At 37.0% G+C, this 20,132-nt stretch overlaps 1 protein-coding gene across 1 annotated transcript; it reads left to right on the top strand.

Moving 5' to 3' along the window:
- Positions 1 to 16,335: 16,335 nt before the first annotated feature.
- On the top strand, positions 16,336 to 18,932 carry LOC107800124 (light-induced protein, chloroplastic). Its single transcript, XM_075250380.1, has 3 exons — positions 16,336 to 16,905; positions 18,095 to 18,290; positions 18,386 to 18,932. The coding sequence occupies exons 1-3, from the start codon at positions 16,451 to 16,453 to the stop codon at positions 18,698 to 18,700; spliced, it is 966 nt and encodes a 321-aa protein (XP_075106481.1). The 5' UTR covers positions 16,336 to 16,450; the 3' UTR covers positions 18,701 to 18,932.
- The last annotated feature ends 1,200 nt before the right edge of the window (positions 18,933 to 20,132 follow it).

Genomic DNA, 20,132 nt, shown 5'->3' with positions numbered 1-20,132 from the left:
TTCAAACCCTCATAACAACATTTACATCTATTACTCACCTCTAGCTCGCTATGCCCTTGCCTCTCTAATTGGCCTCCTCGTGTGACGAATCTACCAAAAATCACACAAACCTCGATGAAGTTCGATTTCTAAAAGACGGGGTTTTAACCATACATATCTGAAATTCGCCCCTTAATGACACTATAATGATCTCATACAGTTATGTAACTTCAATCTACAATATAACACTCAATATGGCCAATATTAGTACTAGATCCCATAAATTATGCCATTTAGGCATATTATCAAACATCTTGTAGGTATAAATATTTACACCCCTTAACTATAGCATTGGTTCCTCCAACTATCACCATTAACCAACAATTCATCACACTATTATTCTTTAACAATTTATACTCCTAACATCACATGTGTGATCAACCATTCACACCCAAACCAACAAAAATTCCATCAAATAAACACCTCTAAATCCCTACCATGTTCATGTATTTAAATAGGGAATTTATGGCTTCCAACCACCATATAATAAGTTGTAATACTTGACTCATACTCATATTTCCATAATATATCCATATATGTGAGTCTAAGGTGTAGGATTTACCTTTTGGAAGAAATCTTGCAAAACCCTTCTTTGAGTTTTTGAAGGAATTTCTTGAAAATCTAAGGATTTTTAAGATCAATCCATGTTAATATAAGTGTTTGGGAGTAGTAATCAACTCAAAATACTCCAAAAATCTTACCTTAGGAGTGAAATTGAGTGCCTTAGTCGAATTGGGGGTGTTGGGGAAGCCCTAGGCTTGAGAATGACTCAATTCCTCTCATTTCTGGTCTTTAGAGTACTTAAAAACCTTCAGTCGCGTAGTTCGCGCGTTGTTCGCGCATTTGTTCGCGCGTTTTGCTGAGCATTCTGCCTCAGACGCGCGAAATGCGCGACTTCGCGCGAATCTTCGCGCGCTCTGACACCTGACTCGTGAAATGGTCATAACTTCCTATATACACTTTCAAATGACAAACGGTTTGTTGCGTTGGAAACTAGACTCAAAGGGCTTTAATTTAATAGGTTGTAGCTCACACAACTCCTTATATGACGAGAGATATTATCGTTCAAAGTGAGGCCTTGTGCACACTCATTTACAACTTTCGTCTATTATGAAATTTCCAACTTCAAAAGTTCCCGTTAGCCATCCGAAATCATCCCGAGGTCCTCGGGACCTCAACCAAAAATACCAATACATCTTATAATATTATTCAAATTTGTTCCAATTATCAAAACACCTTGACTAATACCAAAATTATCGAATTACACCGAATTCAAGTCTAAGTTCCTTTAAAACTTCCAAAACGCGCTTTCTATCAAAACTCGATCAAAACATGTCCGAATGACTTGAAATTTTTCACACATATCCAAAATGGCATAACGAAGCTACAGAAATTCTCGGAACTCCATTCCGACCATCGGATCAAAATTTCACCTATCAACCGGAAATCGCCAAAATACTAACTTCGCCAAAATGAGCTAATTTCTTCACCGGACCTCCAAAATTAATTCCGATTGCGCTCCTAGGCCTTGAATCATCCCCCGAAACTAACCGAATCATCGGAATTCTATTCCGAGCCCTCTAACTCACAAGTCAATGTCTGATTGACTTTTCCAAACTAATTCTTCCTTAAAGAGACTAATTGTCCCATTTCATACCAAATTCGATCCGAATTGACTCAAATTCACCAAGTACACATATTGAAACATGAATAAGCATTTAACGGGGAATACGGGACATAAATACAGGAAACGACGGTTCGGGTCGTTACATTCTCCCCAACTAAAACAAATGCTCGTCCTCGAGCGAGTTAAGAAATATACCTGGAGTTTCAAATAGGTGCGGGTACCTGCTCCGCATCTCCTGCTCGGTCTCCCAAGTAGCCTCCTCCACGGGACGACCTCTCCACTGTACTTTTACTGATGTTATATCTTTTGATCTCAATTTTTGAACCTGTCGACTCAAAATAGCCACTGGCTCCACATTATAAGTCAAATTTTCATCTAATGGTACTGTACTGAAATCCAATATATGAGATGGGTCCCCAACATACTTTCGGAGCATAGAAACATGGAATACCGGGTGAACACCCGACAAACTAGGTGGCAAGGCAAGCATATAGGCCACCTCTCCAACCTTCCTAAGTACTTCAAAAGGTCCAATAAATCGCGGACTTAGCTTTCCTTTCTTTCCAAATCTCATAACACCCTTCATGGGTGAAACCTTCAGCAAAACCTTCTCACCCGCCATGAATGACACATCCCGGACCTTCCGGTCCGCATAACTCTTCTGACGCGACTGAGCTGTGCGAATTCTTCCCTTAATCACCTTCACCTTTTCTAAGGCATCCTGGACCAAATCTGTCCCCAACAACCTAGCCTCACCGGGCTCAAACCAACCCACTGGAGTTCTACACCGCCTCCCATATAAGGCCTCATACGGTGCCATCTGAATACTGGACTGATAGCTGTTGTTGTAGGCAAACTCTGCAAGTGGTAAAAATTTAACCCAAGAACCTCCAAAATCAATCACGCAGGCACGCAACATATCCTCCAATATCTGAATAGTACGCTCGGACTGTCCGTCTGTCTGAGGATGAAATGCTGAACTCAACTCCACCTGAGTGCCCAACTCGTGCTGAAAAGTCCTCCAAAACTGAGAAGTGAACTGAGTACCTCTATCCGAAATAATAGCAACTGGAACACCATGCAACCGCACAATCTCCTGAATAAAGATCCTAGCCAGCCGCTCCGCAGAATATGTGGTACACACCGGAATGAAATGCGCTGACTTGGTCAGCCTATCCCCAACGACCCAAATCGAATCAAAATTCTTCAAAGTCCGAGGAAGGCCACTCACGAAATCCATAGTAACTCTCTCCCATTTCCACTCAGGAATAATCATCTGCTGAAGCAAACCGCCCGGTCTCTGATGCTCATATTTCACCTGCTGACAGTTGAGACACCGAGCCACATATCCCACAATGTCTTTCCTCATTCTCCTCCAACAGTAATGTTGTCTCAAGTCCTGATACATCTTCGCAACATCCGGATGGATGGAATACCGCGAACTGTGGGCCTCCTCAAGAATCAAATCTCTAAGCCCTTCAACATCGGGCACACAAATACGGCCCTGCATCCTCAATACGCCATCATCACCTATAGTCACATCTTTGGCATTATCATGATGAACTCTGTCCTTAAGGACAAGCAAAATGCGGATCATCATACTGGTGCTCTCTGATGCGATCATATAAGGAAGATCGAGAAACCACACTAGCCAATACCCGGCTAGGCTCAGAAATATCTAACCGTACCAACTGATTGGCCAAGGTCTGAACATCAACTGCAAGAGGCCTCTCCCCAACTGGGATGTAAGCCAAACTCCCCATACTGACTGCCTTTCGCCTCAACGCATCGGCCACTACATTGGCCTTTTTCTGAAACATATAACCTCTACAAATCACTATGATTAGAAATACAATTTCCTTAATCATCTGAAGATCATTCACCCTAATCATCTGAAGCTCATTCCTCTAATCACCTAAAGCTGCCCGTACTGCCTAAGAATGTTATGAATTTCCATTCAGAACTGAACTATAACCTTACACACGCAAATCTCAATCATTCACAACATGTCGTATATACCATATCATCCTAAGGTAACATGAGGACTTCGCCTCCCTTCCGAACCATGAACGTTTACGTACTCAATTAGTCAAGAACTTCTATTGATCCCATCTAGAAGAAAAATTATTACATATCCCATGCTCTGCAGGACATACATAGTTCTTGTTATTTTACAATACCGACACGATGGATGAGGTCTGTATAAATTCATAACACCGCCGAATCAAATATTCATTGGGTCTACACTTCTGGCAAGAACTATCACCTCATTCTGAACCAATTAATGGTCTTAGCCCCTTAATTTACTTCATATACTCAGATTGCACTGATCTCGAATTCAATGATCTCGTCTCACCCATTACGAACTGCTCAGCCAATAAACATAATCAAAAGTCGCATATGATGCCTCAATATACCAATAGGCTACCAATTCGAATGCGGTACAAAAGGAAAGCAAACTCGGGAAGGAATTACCAATCGCACTACTACGGACTTTCCTTAGAAAACAGGAAGCAAGGCATACAAAATAGCATATAAAAAACTATACTCAAAATCACACTGTTGCGGCGTGCAACCCAATCCAGATAACATACCCATGGCGGCATTCCACCCGATCCACGCATATATCTCACATAAGGAGATGCACATCAAGCCAAATTTGCTCATTACAACAAAATACCGAGTATCGCTCATAAGCATGCTAAGTTCATAATAATATCTCTGAGGGATATATAGCGTTATAAGCAACAAAACTCAAGCACAACTGAGGTGCGATGTACAATCTGAATTTCAAGAGCCAAGATGCTCATATAACGTCATTCCTACGCGGATTCTCAACACATAGAAATTTCTCAAGTCGTCTCACAACTCACACAACGCAATGCATCACTGTGCGAAATATCTGACAGGAAGCATCAACCTAACTACTCCTTCATGAGGACCGCATTACAAAAAAATGAACACATCTGGCCTGATATAGAGCCATTATTCACATAAAATTCACTCACCGACTTCAAGCTGATTCTGATCACACTGAACTAGTCTGATAACTTTTCAAAGGTCCATAATAACTTCCATTTTCTTCATAAAACACAAGAACAACCATCACAATCGGAGTAATCCTCCCCAGTTCACAACCCAATATGCCAAGTGCCCTCCAGGCATGAATCTTTAATTTAACGACACCATCACAAACTTCATACTTGGTTTACATCTTTAATCAATCAAGTGATTATATGCCACACTTATATAATCTTCCCGTGGGACACACTCCCACAACCTACCATAACAATATCTGGAGTGTACCTCCAAATCATCGGTCGCACTAATGCTGAAGAGCGATCAAGAATCATTAACCAGGACGCAAAACCCTTTCTTTTTTACAAAACACCGATCTTAGGTGACGCTGAAGACAATACCAACTTACCGTAAACATCGAAACTCGAACCAATATAGCATATAATCGTGTAATCGACCTATTTAATAGCAACTCCCCAACTTGGCTCAAAGCCATAGATCACAACGCACTCAATAAATCACAACGCATGTATTCTATTACTGCTGTAATACTATAGTGAGATTAAACTCACTCCTTCATAAGCTCGTGGGAACACAAATCATCTGGAATTTTAACTCTTCTGCAATTTTTTGCATTTACTCACACAACAGTTAAGCCCACTCTCTAGGCGACCAAATTTTTACTAAGTCCCAAATTTTTCAAAATTTCGGCAGAGTCTTCTTTGTAATTGGGCCTATCCATTTGCCAGAGAATCACCAAAACCATCCTAACAACACATCCACAACTTGACAAATCATCACAATGCATATCAATTACATAAATCTCAATACTACATGTACTATACTATCAAAATTGATACATGGACATGCGTTGCACCTATTTGAATCATAACACATAGAAAATACCTTTCAATCCCCCATTATTGGCTATTCAACCGAGTAAGAACATATTCTTTCTTTAAATGTTTTCGACCTTCAAGGTGGTCTCCTTGACTCAACTATTTCATCATAATACATTTACAGGAGCGATCCCAGCTTCCAGACTTATCTAACTAGTATGACAAATAGATTTCCCTCATAAGCCAATTACCCATTAGCTTTACCTTTAGTTACTCTTTTTGGTATACCTTCCACTACCATACACATTACTCATGACGGGGATATCCAACTGTCATTCCGGCTAATAAGGACAATAATGAACATATGAGTTCAAAGCACTTGCTCACAAAATCAGCACCTCGGTGCTCAAGCCATTGGCAAAGATTCAGCCTCAAGTCCTCCAGACTGACCTAACTTCAAACTCACAGAGATTACACCTTGTCCCTCGATCGGGGAATCAAAAGCGATCGAGGCACATCTGATACTGAGCGCTCATGTGTGCATGCGAACACGTGAAAGGAATTTCAAAAGTTTCTTTTCAAGATGAATCAAGGGAGCACGATAAGAATTCAAGAATGTGAAGTTTTCCTAAAGGTTCTGCAGCCTTTCGAGGATAAATACAGACGTCTCCGTACCGATCCGCGAGACTCTACTAAACCGGCTCATGACTCGCGAGACCAAGTAACCTAGGCTCTAATACCAACTTGTCACGACCCAAAATCCCAACCCGGTCGTGATGGCGCCTCTCGTGAGGACAAGGCCAGCCAATCAACAAAACAGTACATCTCTTTATAATTACTTAGCAAGAATAAGTCTAAATCATGGGCAATATAATCTTAAATGCGAAATAAACGTGATAGAACAAGGAAAACCATCCCAACTCAGCCCGAAATCGGAGTGTAACAAGTAATGAGCTACTACAGAGTTTACTAATATTTTACAAAGTCTAGAATTATCATAAATAACAAAGATAAGGGAGAAAATGGGGCTGCGAATGCCATGCAGCTACCTCGATAACTCCGATGAAAATTGAACAGTAGAAAACTCGCTCTATGCCTCAGGAATACCTGTACCTGCACACATGGTGCAGGGAGTAATGTGAGTACTCCAACTCAGTGAGTAATAAAAATAACTAAAGTCCGAAGATAAGAAAATCCAGTAAATACACAAGGTAAGCTAAAATCTAAATATACAGCAACATATGGAACTGAACAGCTAAACAACAGTATAAATACAAATACATGAATGCAATGCAATGCATATGATGGTACATTCCAGTACCCACTGCGGCGTGCAGCCCGAGCCATCCATATTTATTTATCGTCGACGGCGCTCACTGGGGGTGTGTACAGACTCCGGAGGGGCTCCTACAGCCCAAGCGCAATATCTTGGTCAGTCATTGTTACCTGACCGGTCAGCCATTGTTACCTGACCAATTTATATCATACAGTGCCATTGTTACCACTATTCAAGTATATCATCCAGTGTCATTGTTACCACTATTTCAAGTATATCACACAGTGTCATTGTTACCACTGTTTCAAGTATATCACACAGTGTCATTGTTACCACTGTTTCAAGTCACTTTATAATCAGTCCAGAAAATAATATAATAAGCCCCTTGGGCATTTACAAAATAGAATTTCCCAGCCCGGAATACATTTAAAAATATCATTTAAGTTTTCAACACTTAGAATTATGGCTGAGCTTGCAAAACAGCATTTAAAACCTTGGACTGAAATTAAATGATATGCAAATCATGCTAAGCAGTAATATCAATCCTCGAAGGATTTTACAAATCGGCACAAGGCCCCCAAACATGGCATCAAGCCCAGTAATATCAATGAAGCATGTGTATCAATCACCAGTATAGTATAAACATCACACAGGGTGGACCAAGTCACAATCCCCAGTAGTATCCGACCCCGCACTCGCCATGGAGTCCGTGTCACGCCTCAATATAGCGTTACGATGTGAAAGTCCGAGGTTTCAAACCCTCAGAACAGCATTTACATCTATTACTCACCTCTAGCTCGCTATGCCCTTGCCTCTCTAATTGGCCTCCTCGTGTGACGAATCTGCCAAAAATCACACAAACCTCGATGAAGTTCGATTTCTAAAAGACGGGGTTTTAACCATACATATCTGAAATTCGCCCCTTAATGATACTATAATGATCCCATACAGTTATGTAACTTCAATCTACAATATAACACTCAATATGGACAATATTAGTACTAGATCCCATAAATTATGCCATTTAGGCATATTATCAAACATTTGTAGGTATAAATATTTACACCTCTTAACTATAGCATTGGTTTCTCCAACTATCACCATTAACCAACAATTCATCACACTATTATTCTTTAACAATTTATACTCCTAACATCACATGTGTGATCAACCATTCACACCCAAACCAACAAAATTCCATCAAATAAACACCTCTAAATCCCTACCATGTTCATGAATTTAAATAGGGAATTTATGGCTTCCAACCACCATACAATAAGTTGTAATACTTGACTCATACTCATATTTCCATAATATATCCATATATGTGAGTCTAAGGTGTAGGATTTACCTTTTGGAAGAAATCTTGCAAAACCCTTCTTTGAGTTCTTGAAGGAATTTCTTGAAAATCTAAGGATTTTTAAGATCAATCCATGTTAATATAAGTGTTTGGGAGTAGTAATCAACTCAAAATACTTCAAAAATCTTACCTTAGGAGTGCAATTGGGTGCCTTGGTCGAATTGGGGGTGTTGGGGAAGCCCTAGGCTTGAGAATGACTCAATTCCTCTCATTTCCGGTCTTTAGAGTACTTAAAAACCTTCAGTCGCGTAGTTCGCGCGTTGTTCGCGCGTTTGTTCACGCATTTTGCTGAACATTCTGCCTCAGACGCGCGAAATGCGCGACTTCGCGTGATACTTCGCGCGCTCTGACACCTGACCCGTGAAATGGTCATAACTTCCTGTATACACTTCCAAATGACGAACAGTTTGTTGCGTTGGAAACTAGACTCAAAGGGATTTAATTTAATAGGTTGTATCTCACACAACTCCTTATATAACGAGAGATATTATCGTTCAAAGTGAGGCCTTGTGCGCACTCATTTACAACTTTCGTCTATTATGAAATTTCCAACTTCAAAAGTTCCCGTTAGCCATCCGAAATCATCCCGAGGTCCTCGGGACCTCAACCAAAAATACCAATAAATCTTATAATATTATTCAAACTTGTTCCAATTATCAAAAGACCTCGACTAATACCAAAATTATCGAATTACACCGAATTCAAGTCTAAGTTCCTTTAAAACTTCCAAAACGCGCTTTCGATCAAAACTCAACCAAAACATGTCTGAATGACTTGAAATTTTGCACACATATCCAAAATGGCATAACGAAGCTACAGAAATTCTCGGAACTCCATTCCGACCGTCGGATCAAAATTTTACCTATCAATCGGAAATCGCCAAAATACTAACTTCGCCAAAATGAGCTAATTTCTTCACCGGACCTCCAAAATTAATTCCGATTACGCTCCTAGGCCTTAAATCATCCCCCGAAACTAACCGAATCATCGGAATTCAATTCCGAGCCCTCTAACTCACAAGTCAACGTCCGGTTGACTTTTCCAAACTAATTCTTCCTTAAAGAGACTAATTGTCCCATTTCATACCAAACTCGATCCGAATTGACTCAAATTCACCAAGTACACATATTGAAACATGAATAAGCATTTAACGGGGAATACGGGACGTAACTACAGGAAACGACGGTTCGGGTCGTTACATTCCCAACTCACCACACACAAGCAACGGCCTCTCGGGCCCACTCCCAACTCACCTGGGTACCCTGCGCTCACTGGGGGTGTGTATAGACTCCGGAGGGGCTCCTATAGCCCAAGCACAATATCAATAGGCCTGAAAGCCTTCACACATCACACACGAGGCCTGAAAACCTCCTCATATAACACTCGAGGCCTGAAAGTCTCCTCACATCACTAACCATATCCTCACGTATGGCCCTCGGCCTCAATCAGTCCAGAAAATAATCATAAGCCTCTTGGGCATCAGTAAAACAATAGTGCTCAGCTCAACAGCATTATAAATATCATTAAATCTCGAGTTGAGTATAAATGTAGCTGAGTTCACAAAATAATATAATTCAATTGGACTGAGTTCAAATAATATTTCAATTCATGAGGAAAATAGTGATGTAAATTCACAAAAGATTTCAGATAATTGGCACGAAGCCCAAATATGGCAATAAGCCCAATCATAGTGAAAAACAATAAATCTTTATCAATTACGCGGTAAAAATATCAACTGGAATGGACCAAGTCACAATCCCCAATAGTAAATGACCCCGCGCTCGTCATACAACGCGTGTCTCATCTCAACATAGCAGTATGTTGTGCAATCCGGGGTTTCAAACCCTCAGTGCATCATTTAAAATTATTACTCACCTCGAACCGGTAAAATCTATAGCTTGCGACGCCTTTGCCCCTCAAATCGGCCTCCACGTGCGTCGAATCTAACCAAAATCAGAGCGAATACATCACAATATGCTAAGGGAACAATACCCAATCGAAAATACTCGAAAAATGCTAAAATCACGAAGTTGGCAAAACCCGAGCCCCGGGCTCACTTCTCGAAAAATTACGAAAGTCACATCACCGGATTCCTCGTCTCACCATGAGTCCGTACATATAAAATTTACCAAAATCGGAGTTCAAATGACCCCTCAAATCTTCAAATCTTATTTTCAAATCCCTAGGTCCAAAATCTCCAATTTACACCTCAAAAACATGTAATCTAGTCGGATTATTCGATGATAATTCAATATTATGGAGTAAAAATAATCACAAGTGACTTACCTCAAGATTTCTCATGATTTCTTGATCAAAAATCGCCCCAAACCGTGTTATTTTGCAAGAAAATAGGTAAAAAAAACGAGCAGAAATGCAGCAGCTTTTAATAAGCAAATCTAGTTACTAAAGACCCAAATCTGGTTGCTAAAGGTGCTAATCTGGTCGCTAAAAGTGCCACACCAGACCTGATGCACCAGCACTCTTTAATTTCACTAAAAAGGCTCTAACTCCTTCATACGAACTTGGAATTAGACGATTCTTATTCCTATGAGTCACAAATAATAATACTTACACAAACCTTCAATCGAAACCCAATTCAGAGCTCATTTGTCCAGTGCGATATCCATTTCGCTCGTTAAATAATTACTCATATTTCGCGTCAAAAATCCAATTGCGACTTGATGAAATTAGACCAAAATTTCCAGATCAGTCCTATAATTCATTATCAAAATTTTGGAAGTCTCGGAATCAAATTTGGATCTCTAGAACTAAAAATGAACCTTTAGATCATTACATTTATGCTCAAAACGGCAAAAATCTTCCAAAAACTCCTCCAAAATTTGTCCGAGCCTCATGGGATCCCAACAAAGTATACTAACAAGTCCCATAATATGACACAAACTTAGTTGTTTCTTCGAATCACCAAAAACAACGCAAAAATACTAAATTCACCTCGGATTCAAGCCTATGAACTTTGAAACTTCTAATTTTCACATCCGATGTCGAAACACATCAAAACTAGTCCGAATGATCTCAAATTTTGCAGACAAGTCCAAAATGACATAACAAAGCTACAGAAACTCTCGGAATTCCATTCCAAGCCTCGGATCAAAATCTTACCTATTAACCGGAATTCGCCAAAATACTAACTTTGCCGATTCAAGCTTAATTCTACACCGGTCATCACAAAAATATTTCGGACACACTCCTAAGTCCCAAATCACCTAACAAGGCTATCCGGACCATAAAATTTGCATTTCGAACGCTCTAACACATAAGTCAATATCTGGTTGACTTTTCCAACTTAAGCTTCCTTAAAAGAGACTAAGTGTCTCAAACCTTACCAAAATCATTCAGGAATGACTTCAAATTTTGCACACAAGTCACATTCGACATTACGGACTTGCCCCAACTTTCGGAATCGCATTCCGACCCCGATATCAAAATTTCCATTTCCGGTCGAATTTTCTCAAAAACCTTCAAATTTCTATATTTAGCCAAACGGCTCCAAAATGACCTCCGAATTCACTTCCGATCGCGCTCCCAAATCCAGAATCACCATACATAGCTACTCCCAGTCTCGGAATTCCAAACGGACATCAATAACACTGAAATGCATTTTAAGCCAAACTGATGCAATTTCTTCTAAAATGCTATCTTCCACAATAGGCGCCAAAATGCTCCCGGGTTATCCAAAACCCGATCCGGGCATACGCCCAAGTCCGAAATCATCATACGAACCTGCTGGAACCTTCGGATCCCAATTCCGAGGTCGTTTACTCAAAATTCCAATCCTAGTTCATTTCTTCAATTTTAAGCTTTCAAAATGAAAATTTCCATTTAGATTTGACTCCAAACTTCCTGAATTTTAATTTTGACCATACACACAAGTCAATATACCTGAGATGAAGCTGATCATGGCCTCAAACTACTGAATGACGCGCCGGAGCTCAAAACGACCGATCGGGTCGTTACAGTATGTTGGAACTCCAGCATAATATGATGGAGTTCCAGCATAAGTACACCAGAACTCCAGCATAATATACTGGAGTTCCAGCAAGTATAATTGTCCAGTATAATATACTGGAGTCTGGAGCACCGGTGCTCCAGTCTCCAGTATATTATACTAGAGTCAGCAAAGTATACCGGTCCAACATAATATGCTGGAGTTCATACACAGGTGCACCGAACTCCAGTATATTATGCTGGACCGGTCTCTGTTGCAGCAAAATAGTGACTATTTTTCATTGACTTCGTAAACGTTGACTATTTTTGAATGACTAGTTCGAAAACTGGCTATATCGTGCTATTTTTACTTTCCCATTGTATTGTAGGTTGTATACCACATTGAAGTCTATGCTTCCAAATATATTCCAGGCACAGAGTGCTAAGGTTTGGTTTTACTTTCTTCTTCTTTTTTCCTTTCTTTTGGGTATTTTTTGGTTGATATTATTAAAAGAAACAATCACAAAATTATTTTATATTTTAATTTTTAAGATGAGTGTCTAACAAGTTATTAAATAGAGTTTGTGCATTGAGTGGAGTTTTACGTCTCTGAGTTAGTAGTTTTTCTGTTTATATATATTTCTCTAAGTTGCGTTAGAAATACTAGAAACAAGTTATAAATGGCAATTCTCACGGAACTTTATTATCCACATTTGTTGCATGGCTCTTTCTAGTTGGAGGTAAAAAATTAGTCGGTGTTTACGGCAAAGCACGAATGCAAAATATGCATCTTGTATAGGTATATTTTTATTTTTTAATTAGAGAAATGCATAAAGTACTCATTAAACTTGTCAGGAAAAATCATTTACACACCAAAACTTTACGAGTTTCCTAACATCTACTATTCTTATCTATACTAAATTTAATACCCCATTGAGTGATGACCTATCATGAAAAGTGTAGTTCATTTCGTAGATGCGCGTGAGGCAAAACAAATAGCTGAAAACTAATTTACTTGTCGAGGTGTCACTTTCCTATTAGATACTCTAACTAATTAAACTTCATATTAATTTTTTCTCTTTTCTTATTCATTTTTCTTTTCTTTTTTGTTTCTTTTTCTCTTTCTTCATTTTAACAGAACCATCGTCACCCTCTTCCTCCCCATTTTTTGAAAATAAGTCATGATTTATTTTTTGTTGCTCTTTTTTTTTTCCTTGTTGAATCACTATTCCCACTCCTTTGTTTCCTCCGCCATATTCACCTACCTGCGCTTCGGTGGCTACCGCTAGTACTGGCCTTAACATCGGCTTCCCTGCGCACAAATCTGACACATTCCGGTTCAGAAAATTAACTGCTATGCAATAATAGGGATTAGAATTTTTTTAAATAGTATTTGAAGAAGATAAAGAAGAATGTTATATATTGTGGTTAATTTTATATAAATACAGAGATAGAAGGAGATAACGGAAAAAAATTTCGGAATCGCCGTACACGGAAGATCCCTGTGGTGATTTGGTTAATGGTAATTATTGATGAGTGGCGATCCATTTTCTCTTTTTTGATTACCTATTCTCCACACATTTTTCTTTTTCTCCCATCTTTTTTTTACTATATAATATTTGGGATGTGGATTTAGAAATTGAGTCATGGATTTAAGTTGGAATAATTTTAATACTTGATTGGAGAGCTTGAAATATCATTTTTCATACAAGAAATTTTCTTTTTTTTTTTCTCTTAGATCTGGATGTGTGGGTATTCTTTTGTGAGATTGATATGAAGGAAAAATGGTCAAATTAAAGGTGCTAAAGTGCAGTGGTAGGGGAGGTGGTTCTGATTTTTCAGAGATAGAATTAATGGGTTTAAGGAAGGTTATGGATGTGACTGCCTTCCATGGTGGTTGGGTGCGAAAATAATGATGAAGGAAGCTGGAGAAGATGAAATGAAAAAAAGAGTGGAAAAAGGAAAGAAAAAGTAAAAATAAAAAAAGAAAATAGTGCAGTATTTGATCCATAGCGCGTGTTAACACAACCCACCACAAGACTGGTTTGGTATTTTGAAGGAGGTATAAATTTAATTTAGATAAGAATAGTGGGGTGTTAGGACACCCGTAAAGTTAATGTGTGTAAATGATTTTTCCGAACAAGTTTAATGGGGTCTTTATGTATTTTCTCTCTGATATATTATACAAGTTTTATCATCTCTAAACATAGGCCTCCAGTGACACCAATTACAAGAATATAATCAAAATAAGAGATTCAACAAAGTATATCCAACTACAAGGGATATTGATAAATATTAAACATATCCTCAAGGATTATATTCATGGCGTGAGGATGAATAAGGAGGATGCATGGGGTTTTAATTTCTTAAGCTTTCAAGATATTAAAAATGTTGGAACATGGAACTTGAGTTGCTTGTTTGAAAGGATAAAAACGGAATTTTAACAAGCGTTTCAATCATGCCCCCCCCTCTCTCGTTTTTTATTTATTTATTATAAACGCCCTAAGTGGATTAAGAGGAATTAACTCCATATCTAGTAAATCAATGATCATGCATCACGTGATTGTTAATTCACTTAGACGGTTCGAACTATTACAATGAATGATTGCCATTCAGTATCTTATATTTGAATCATACTTAATAGTTTGATAGTTTTGAAATATAGATACCGGTTGTTTTACATTAATAATGTATATTTTACACTTTCATGATGTAATTTAAACGCTATATTAATATGTCGTTTGCATTCATATTACGAGAAAAAATTATACTCTTAAATCCTAAATCCTGTCATGCTATTAATAAGATTTTCGGCCACCACATGAGTTAAAATATCCTGTGCAATTCATCTTCTCCGCCACCTAAAATGTCCAACTTTATGGGATAAATAAAACCAAAATTAAATAAAATAAGAAGAGGCCAAATTGAGAGACATAAAAGTAAAATAAATTATTGAAAAAAATAAAGGAGAGGAAAATAAAAGAAGAGAAACTTCTAGTATTTTCTTTTTTGTTGGATATCAATGTTTGGTTTGCTGCCATTAGACAAAATTTCCATCTTGCTCACATCGCTTTACTTGTTATTTTCATGCTCGCATTTCTGCCAAACACACAGAAAACTGTTTTCATCTGACTCTAGAAGAGCACAGTTACGTGTCTAACTATCATTCCATCACCTTGTTGTCTTGGAACCCTAAAATACATCGCTTGATAATATCAGAGATTCAGAATATTAAAACTAGGAAAAATTACCACAATCATACCAAACTAATAAATGCATATAATATTTTTTTTCACAAAGAAATTATGATTTAATAATGATAGAATAATATATAAATTATTATCGGAATCAAATACTTTAAAATATTATTTAGAGTATGAGTTCACCATCAATAAAAGAAATACATGTAAAATCTTAATCTTATAAATGTGATGTGAAAGAATAACATATAAAATACTTTAGTTGTCCCTATTTGTGTAATGTAGTTCAAATTTCGAGAGTCAAATGAGTTTTTCTTTGATCATAATTCTTTAATCTGTCATTCAATATTTTTAAATTATTAATTAATATAATTTAAAGTATTTTTATGTAGTTTTCAAATATATAAATTTTACTTTAAAAACTTAAGAATTCTATGTTCGAATTCACAGTTAAAACTAAAATCTTGACTCTCAAAGTTTGAATTGTATTTCTTAAATTGATATGGATGGAGTAATGTAATTATTTTAAAGGTTTATATTACCTATAAAGATATTCTTTTAATTATTTATTATTGACCCTTAATATTATATTTACCAAATTTGGTTTGCACATTAAGTACCAAGTAAGTCCGTCTTTTGTTAGTATGAGGTTCTGTGATTGTTTAGAGGTAACATCGGACTGAGATATGATCTAGCTACAGTTTTGTAATTCTCTCTTTGGTGATGAATAAAATAATTTAGTTACAAATTTTTTTGGGAGAATTATCTAAGTATATACAATTTGAGATTGGCACCTAATGTCTTTCAAAACCTATATGGATATTCTTTTTTTGTACTGTACTTCTGTCTGAACTAATACTAAAAACTTGTCATATTAACAGAGTCTAAAATTTACACAATACTTATTTACGAAACAGATATCAGAGTGAAAAAACACAAATATATCTCAATTAATTTTACACTGGCTGAGAAAGTGTAAAACAAAATAAAATTATTTAAGGAGGGCAGATACGTCTCTTCACAACAGCATAACCAAAGGCCCGAGACTGATATAAACCGCATCATACAGTAGCTAAAGTAACACTCTTTCCATCGACCTTCCCCTGTTTTCATCACTCATTTGTTCTCTCAATTTTCCTCAAAATAATGGCTTCCATCTCTTCTCTAAATCAAATTCCTTGCAAAACTCTGCAAATTACATCCCAATATTCAAAACCCACCTCAAAAATCTCAACTTTTCCCATCACCTCCACAAATTTCCCATCAATTTCAGTCAAAGAATTCACAAACCCAAAACCAAAATTCACAGCACAAGCCAAGAACTACGACAAGGACGACGAGTGGGGTCCAGAAGTGGAGCAAATAAAGCCAAGTGGAGGAGGAGTAGCGGTAGCAGAGGAAGAACCACCAAAGGAGCCGAGCGAAATCGAATTGCTGAAGAAACAGTTGGTTGATTCATTTTATGGAACCAATAGGGGTTTGAGTGCTAGCAGTGAAACTCGTGCTGAGATCGTGGAACTCATCACTAAGCTTGAATCCATGAACCCAACTCCTGCTCCTACCGAGGCGTTGCCTCTTCTCAATGGAAAATGGATTCTTGCGTAAGTTCCTGTTTTCACCTGCACCATGAAAAATATACTTTTTTTTCCATTTATTTATGTGGTCCATATTGCTATGTGTGAAATGAACAAAAATAATTTCTCAAACTACAATATTGTCAGAAAGAAATGAATTAATATTCCGAATTGATACCAAAAATTAATTTCTTTTTTCTTTGTTAAGCTGAAATCTGTAATTCTTTTGGGAAAACGGAGAATAACTTTTTTATCAACTTTTGTTGATTTTATGAAAAATTCTCGCTTAAATGAAGGGGTAGTTTAAGGCTGATGAATCTTTTGGATGAATTACTTTAGTAGTAAGGATTGACTCACATGACTAACTGTTTCACTAGCTTGCAATTTTTTTTTAGTTATTACATGTTGTGTATGTTGATTATTGTGCTCTAAGCAATCGGATTCTTTTGTTAAATAAAAACTATCATAGTTCATTTATTCAGCAATGGAATTTGAGTTAACATTCCTGCCTGTCTGCCTATCTGCCTATCTGGAACACAAAGGAAAGATAATAAAAGGTTTTGGTACCTTGAAAACTAGAAGTATCCGGAGCCTTAGAGAAACAGTCAAGTTGTCTCCGCGTGACCTACAGGTCATGGGTTCGAGCCATGGAATTAGTGTTTGATGCTTGCATCAGGATAAACTGCCTACATACACCCCCTCGGGGTGCAGCCCTTCACCGGTCCCTGCTGAACGCGGGATGCTTTGTGCACCAGAAAACTAGAAGTATCCCTAATACATATCACGATTTTAGTGATATCCCTTCACTGCCTTGTTCGACAAAGGTTACTTAGAAGTTTTTGATTTATGGGTGCTAAATACCACCGGCTAAATATACCTACTAAAGATATTACTGCGACCATATTTGTTGCCATGACCATACATCAAATCAAACATACATCCACCCCTAATTTTAGAGTGTTTTTGAGATGCAGCAAAGTTGAAGGAGATTATAATAGTTTGATGTGAAGAGACTAATTTTCTTTGAGAATCACTTTCTAAGGGTGGATCTTTTCACCACCATCACTGCTGGCTTGTTGATTTGTAGCTAATCATTATCTTTTGATGAACATTCTTTAGTGCACTAAGAATGTTAAATGTTCTTTCTTCATTGTAAATGTAATATACTCGCGCTTGTTGGCATGAACACTTGGAATTGTATACTGAAAAACTGCAGGTACACATCTTTTTCTGGTCTGTTCCCCTTGTTGTCAAGGGGCACACTGCCTCTGGTTCGCATCGAGGAGATTTCCCAGACCATCGATTCTGAGACTTTCGCTGTTCAGAACTGTGTCGTCTTTGCTGGACCTTTAGCTACAACTTCCATTACTACCAACGCCAAATTCGAAGTCAGAAGTCCTAAGCGTGTCCAGGTCATTTTCTTCTTCCACATTTTTCTAGTCTAGTCATCATCCCTCATACTTGATCATCATTTTGGTCTCATGTTATACTGTGTTTCGTGGTTCAGATTAAATTTGATGAAGGCATAATTGGAACACCCCAGTTGACGGATTCTATTGAGCTGCCTGAGAACGTCGAATTCTTGGGACAAAAAATTGATCTAAGCCCTTTCAAAGGCTTGATTAATTCAGTCCAAGACACAGCTTCTTCAGTAGCCAAGTCTATTTCCAGTCAACCACCAATTAAGTTTCCTATTTCCAACAGCAATGCACAATCTTGGCTGCTGACAACATACCTGGATGATGAGCTTAGGATTTCCAGAGGAGATGGAGGCAGTGTATTTGTGTTGATCAAGGAAGGCAGTCCCCTCTTGAAGCCTTAAAAAGACATTTTCTTGAAGTTGTGTATGATGCTAGCTAGTATAGAAGAGCAAAATATAGAAAGGAAAAAATAAAAGATGATGTAAACTAAAAATATGTATTTACATTGAAAGATAAATCTATAGATCTGCTTGACCTCATGATTTGTAACTATTGAGGTTTCCTGGTGTATCAAATATTGGAAATATATGGCTTGAAAGAATTAGCATATGAACTACGCTGGAATTCAATCAACTTTGGAAGCCTTTTTATGGCGATTTACTTTGAGTGAACCATTAAAATAGTTGATTGAATTCCAAAGTTGGTTTGGGGCCTTAAAGGATTATATAGCCTGTTTGGCCAAGCTTTTTTTTGGCCACAAGTACTTATTTGGGTCAAAAGTATTTTTTTTCCTAAAATTGAGGTGTTTGGCCAAGCTTTTAGAAGGAAAAAAGTGTTTTTTAGAAGAAGCAGAAAAAAGTAGTTTCTCTTCAAGAACACTCTTTTGAGAAACACTTTTGAGAAAAATATACTTAGAAGCAGTTTTTAAAAGCTTGGTCAAATTCTAATTACTGCTAAAAATTGTTTTTCAAATTAATAAGCCAAACATAAGCTGTTTCTCACCAAAAACACTTTTATGAAAGATACTTTTGAGAAAAACACTTTTTAATATAAGCGGATTTTAGAAGTTTTGCAAAATATGCTATTAGTATAGTGGTAAGAGTGTACTTATAAGAATGTAACACGTTATGTGAGAGTTAAGACATAGGAGTTTAAATTCTGTCACAAACAAAATGTTGATATTTTAATAGAAAGAATAGAATGTTGGAAGATTATACTAGCATTTTTTTTGGTAACTCTTATATTAGCATGTTGTTGTTGTTATATTAGCATGTTGGAAGACTTAAAGTTGAAGCGAGTAGAATTTGTTCGGGAGAGATGTTTCCAATCTTTTCAATGCATGGTTAATTTTTTTTATTAAGTATTAACCTTAGAAGAACCTTAGAAGTGGAGTTGAAAAACATATATTATTATGCTTGAAAAAGTTAATATTGTTTGTGAGAACCACATCATAGTATTTAAATTTTAAAAATTGATTAAGCAAAAACGAATCGCTTCGGGATGTCCCATGGAAAATTAATAAAAAATAGCTTAATTAACAAAAATGTGAATTTTTATCAAGTAAGTTCAATCTATATATATAATATAATATAATATAATATAATATAATATAATATAATATAATATAATATAATATAATATAATATAATATAATATAATATAATATAATATAATATAATATAATATAATATAATATAATATAATATAATATAATATAATATAATATAATATAATATAATATAATATAATATAATATAATATAATATAATATAATTTTATCTTGTTATCATACTTAATTTGGTTAATGATCATGTACAATCATGTTAGGAACTT

This window comes from Nicotiana tabacum, chromosome 3, assembly GCF_000715075.1.
Source record: "Nicotiana tabacum cultivar K326 chromosome 3, ASM71507v2, whole genome shotgun sequence".
Taxonomy (NCBI): Eukaryota; Viridiplantae; Streptophyta; class Magnoliopsida; order Solanales; family Solanaceae; genus Nicotiana; species Nicotiana tabacum.
This window is presented reverse-complemented; position numbering and strand designations above follow the sequence as displayed.

Coding starts and splice junctions, on each gene's coding strand:
- LOC107800124 (XM_075250380.1), top strand. CDS start 16,451: ATGGCTTCCATCTCTTCTCTAAATCAAATTCCTTGCAAAACTCTGCAA. Junction 16,906..18,094: donor AATGGAAAATGGATTCTTGC/GTAAGTTCCTGT, acceptor GAAAAACTGCAG/GTACACATCTTTTTCTGGTC. Junction 18,291..18,385: donor GAAGTCCTAAGCGTGTCCAG/GTCATTTTCTTC, acceptor TTCGTGGTTCAG/ATTAAATTTGATGAAGGCAT.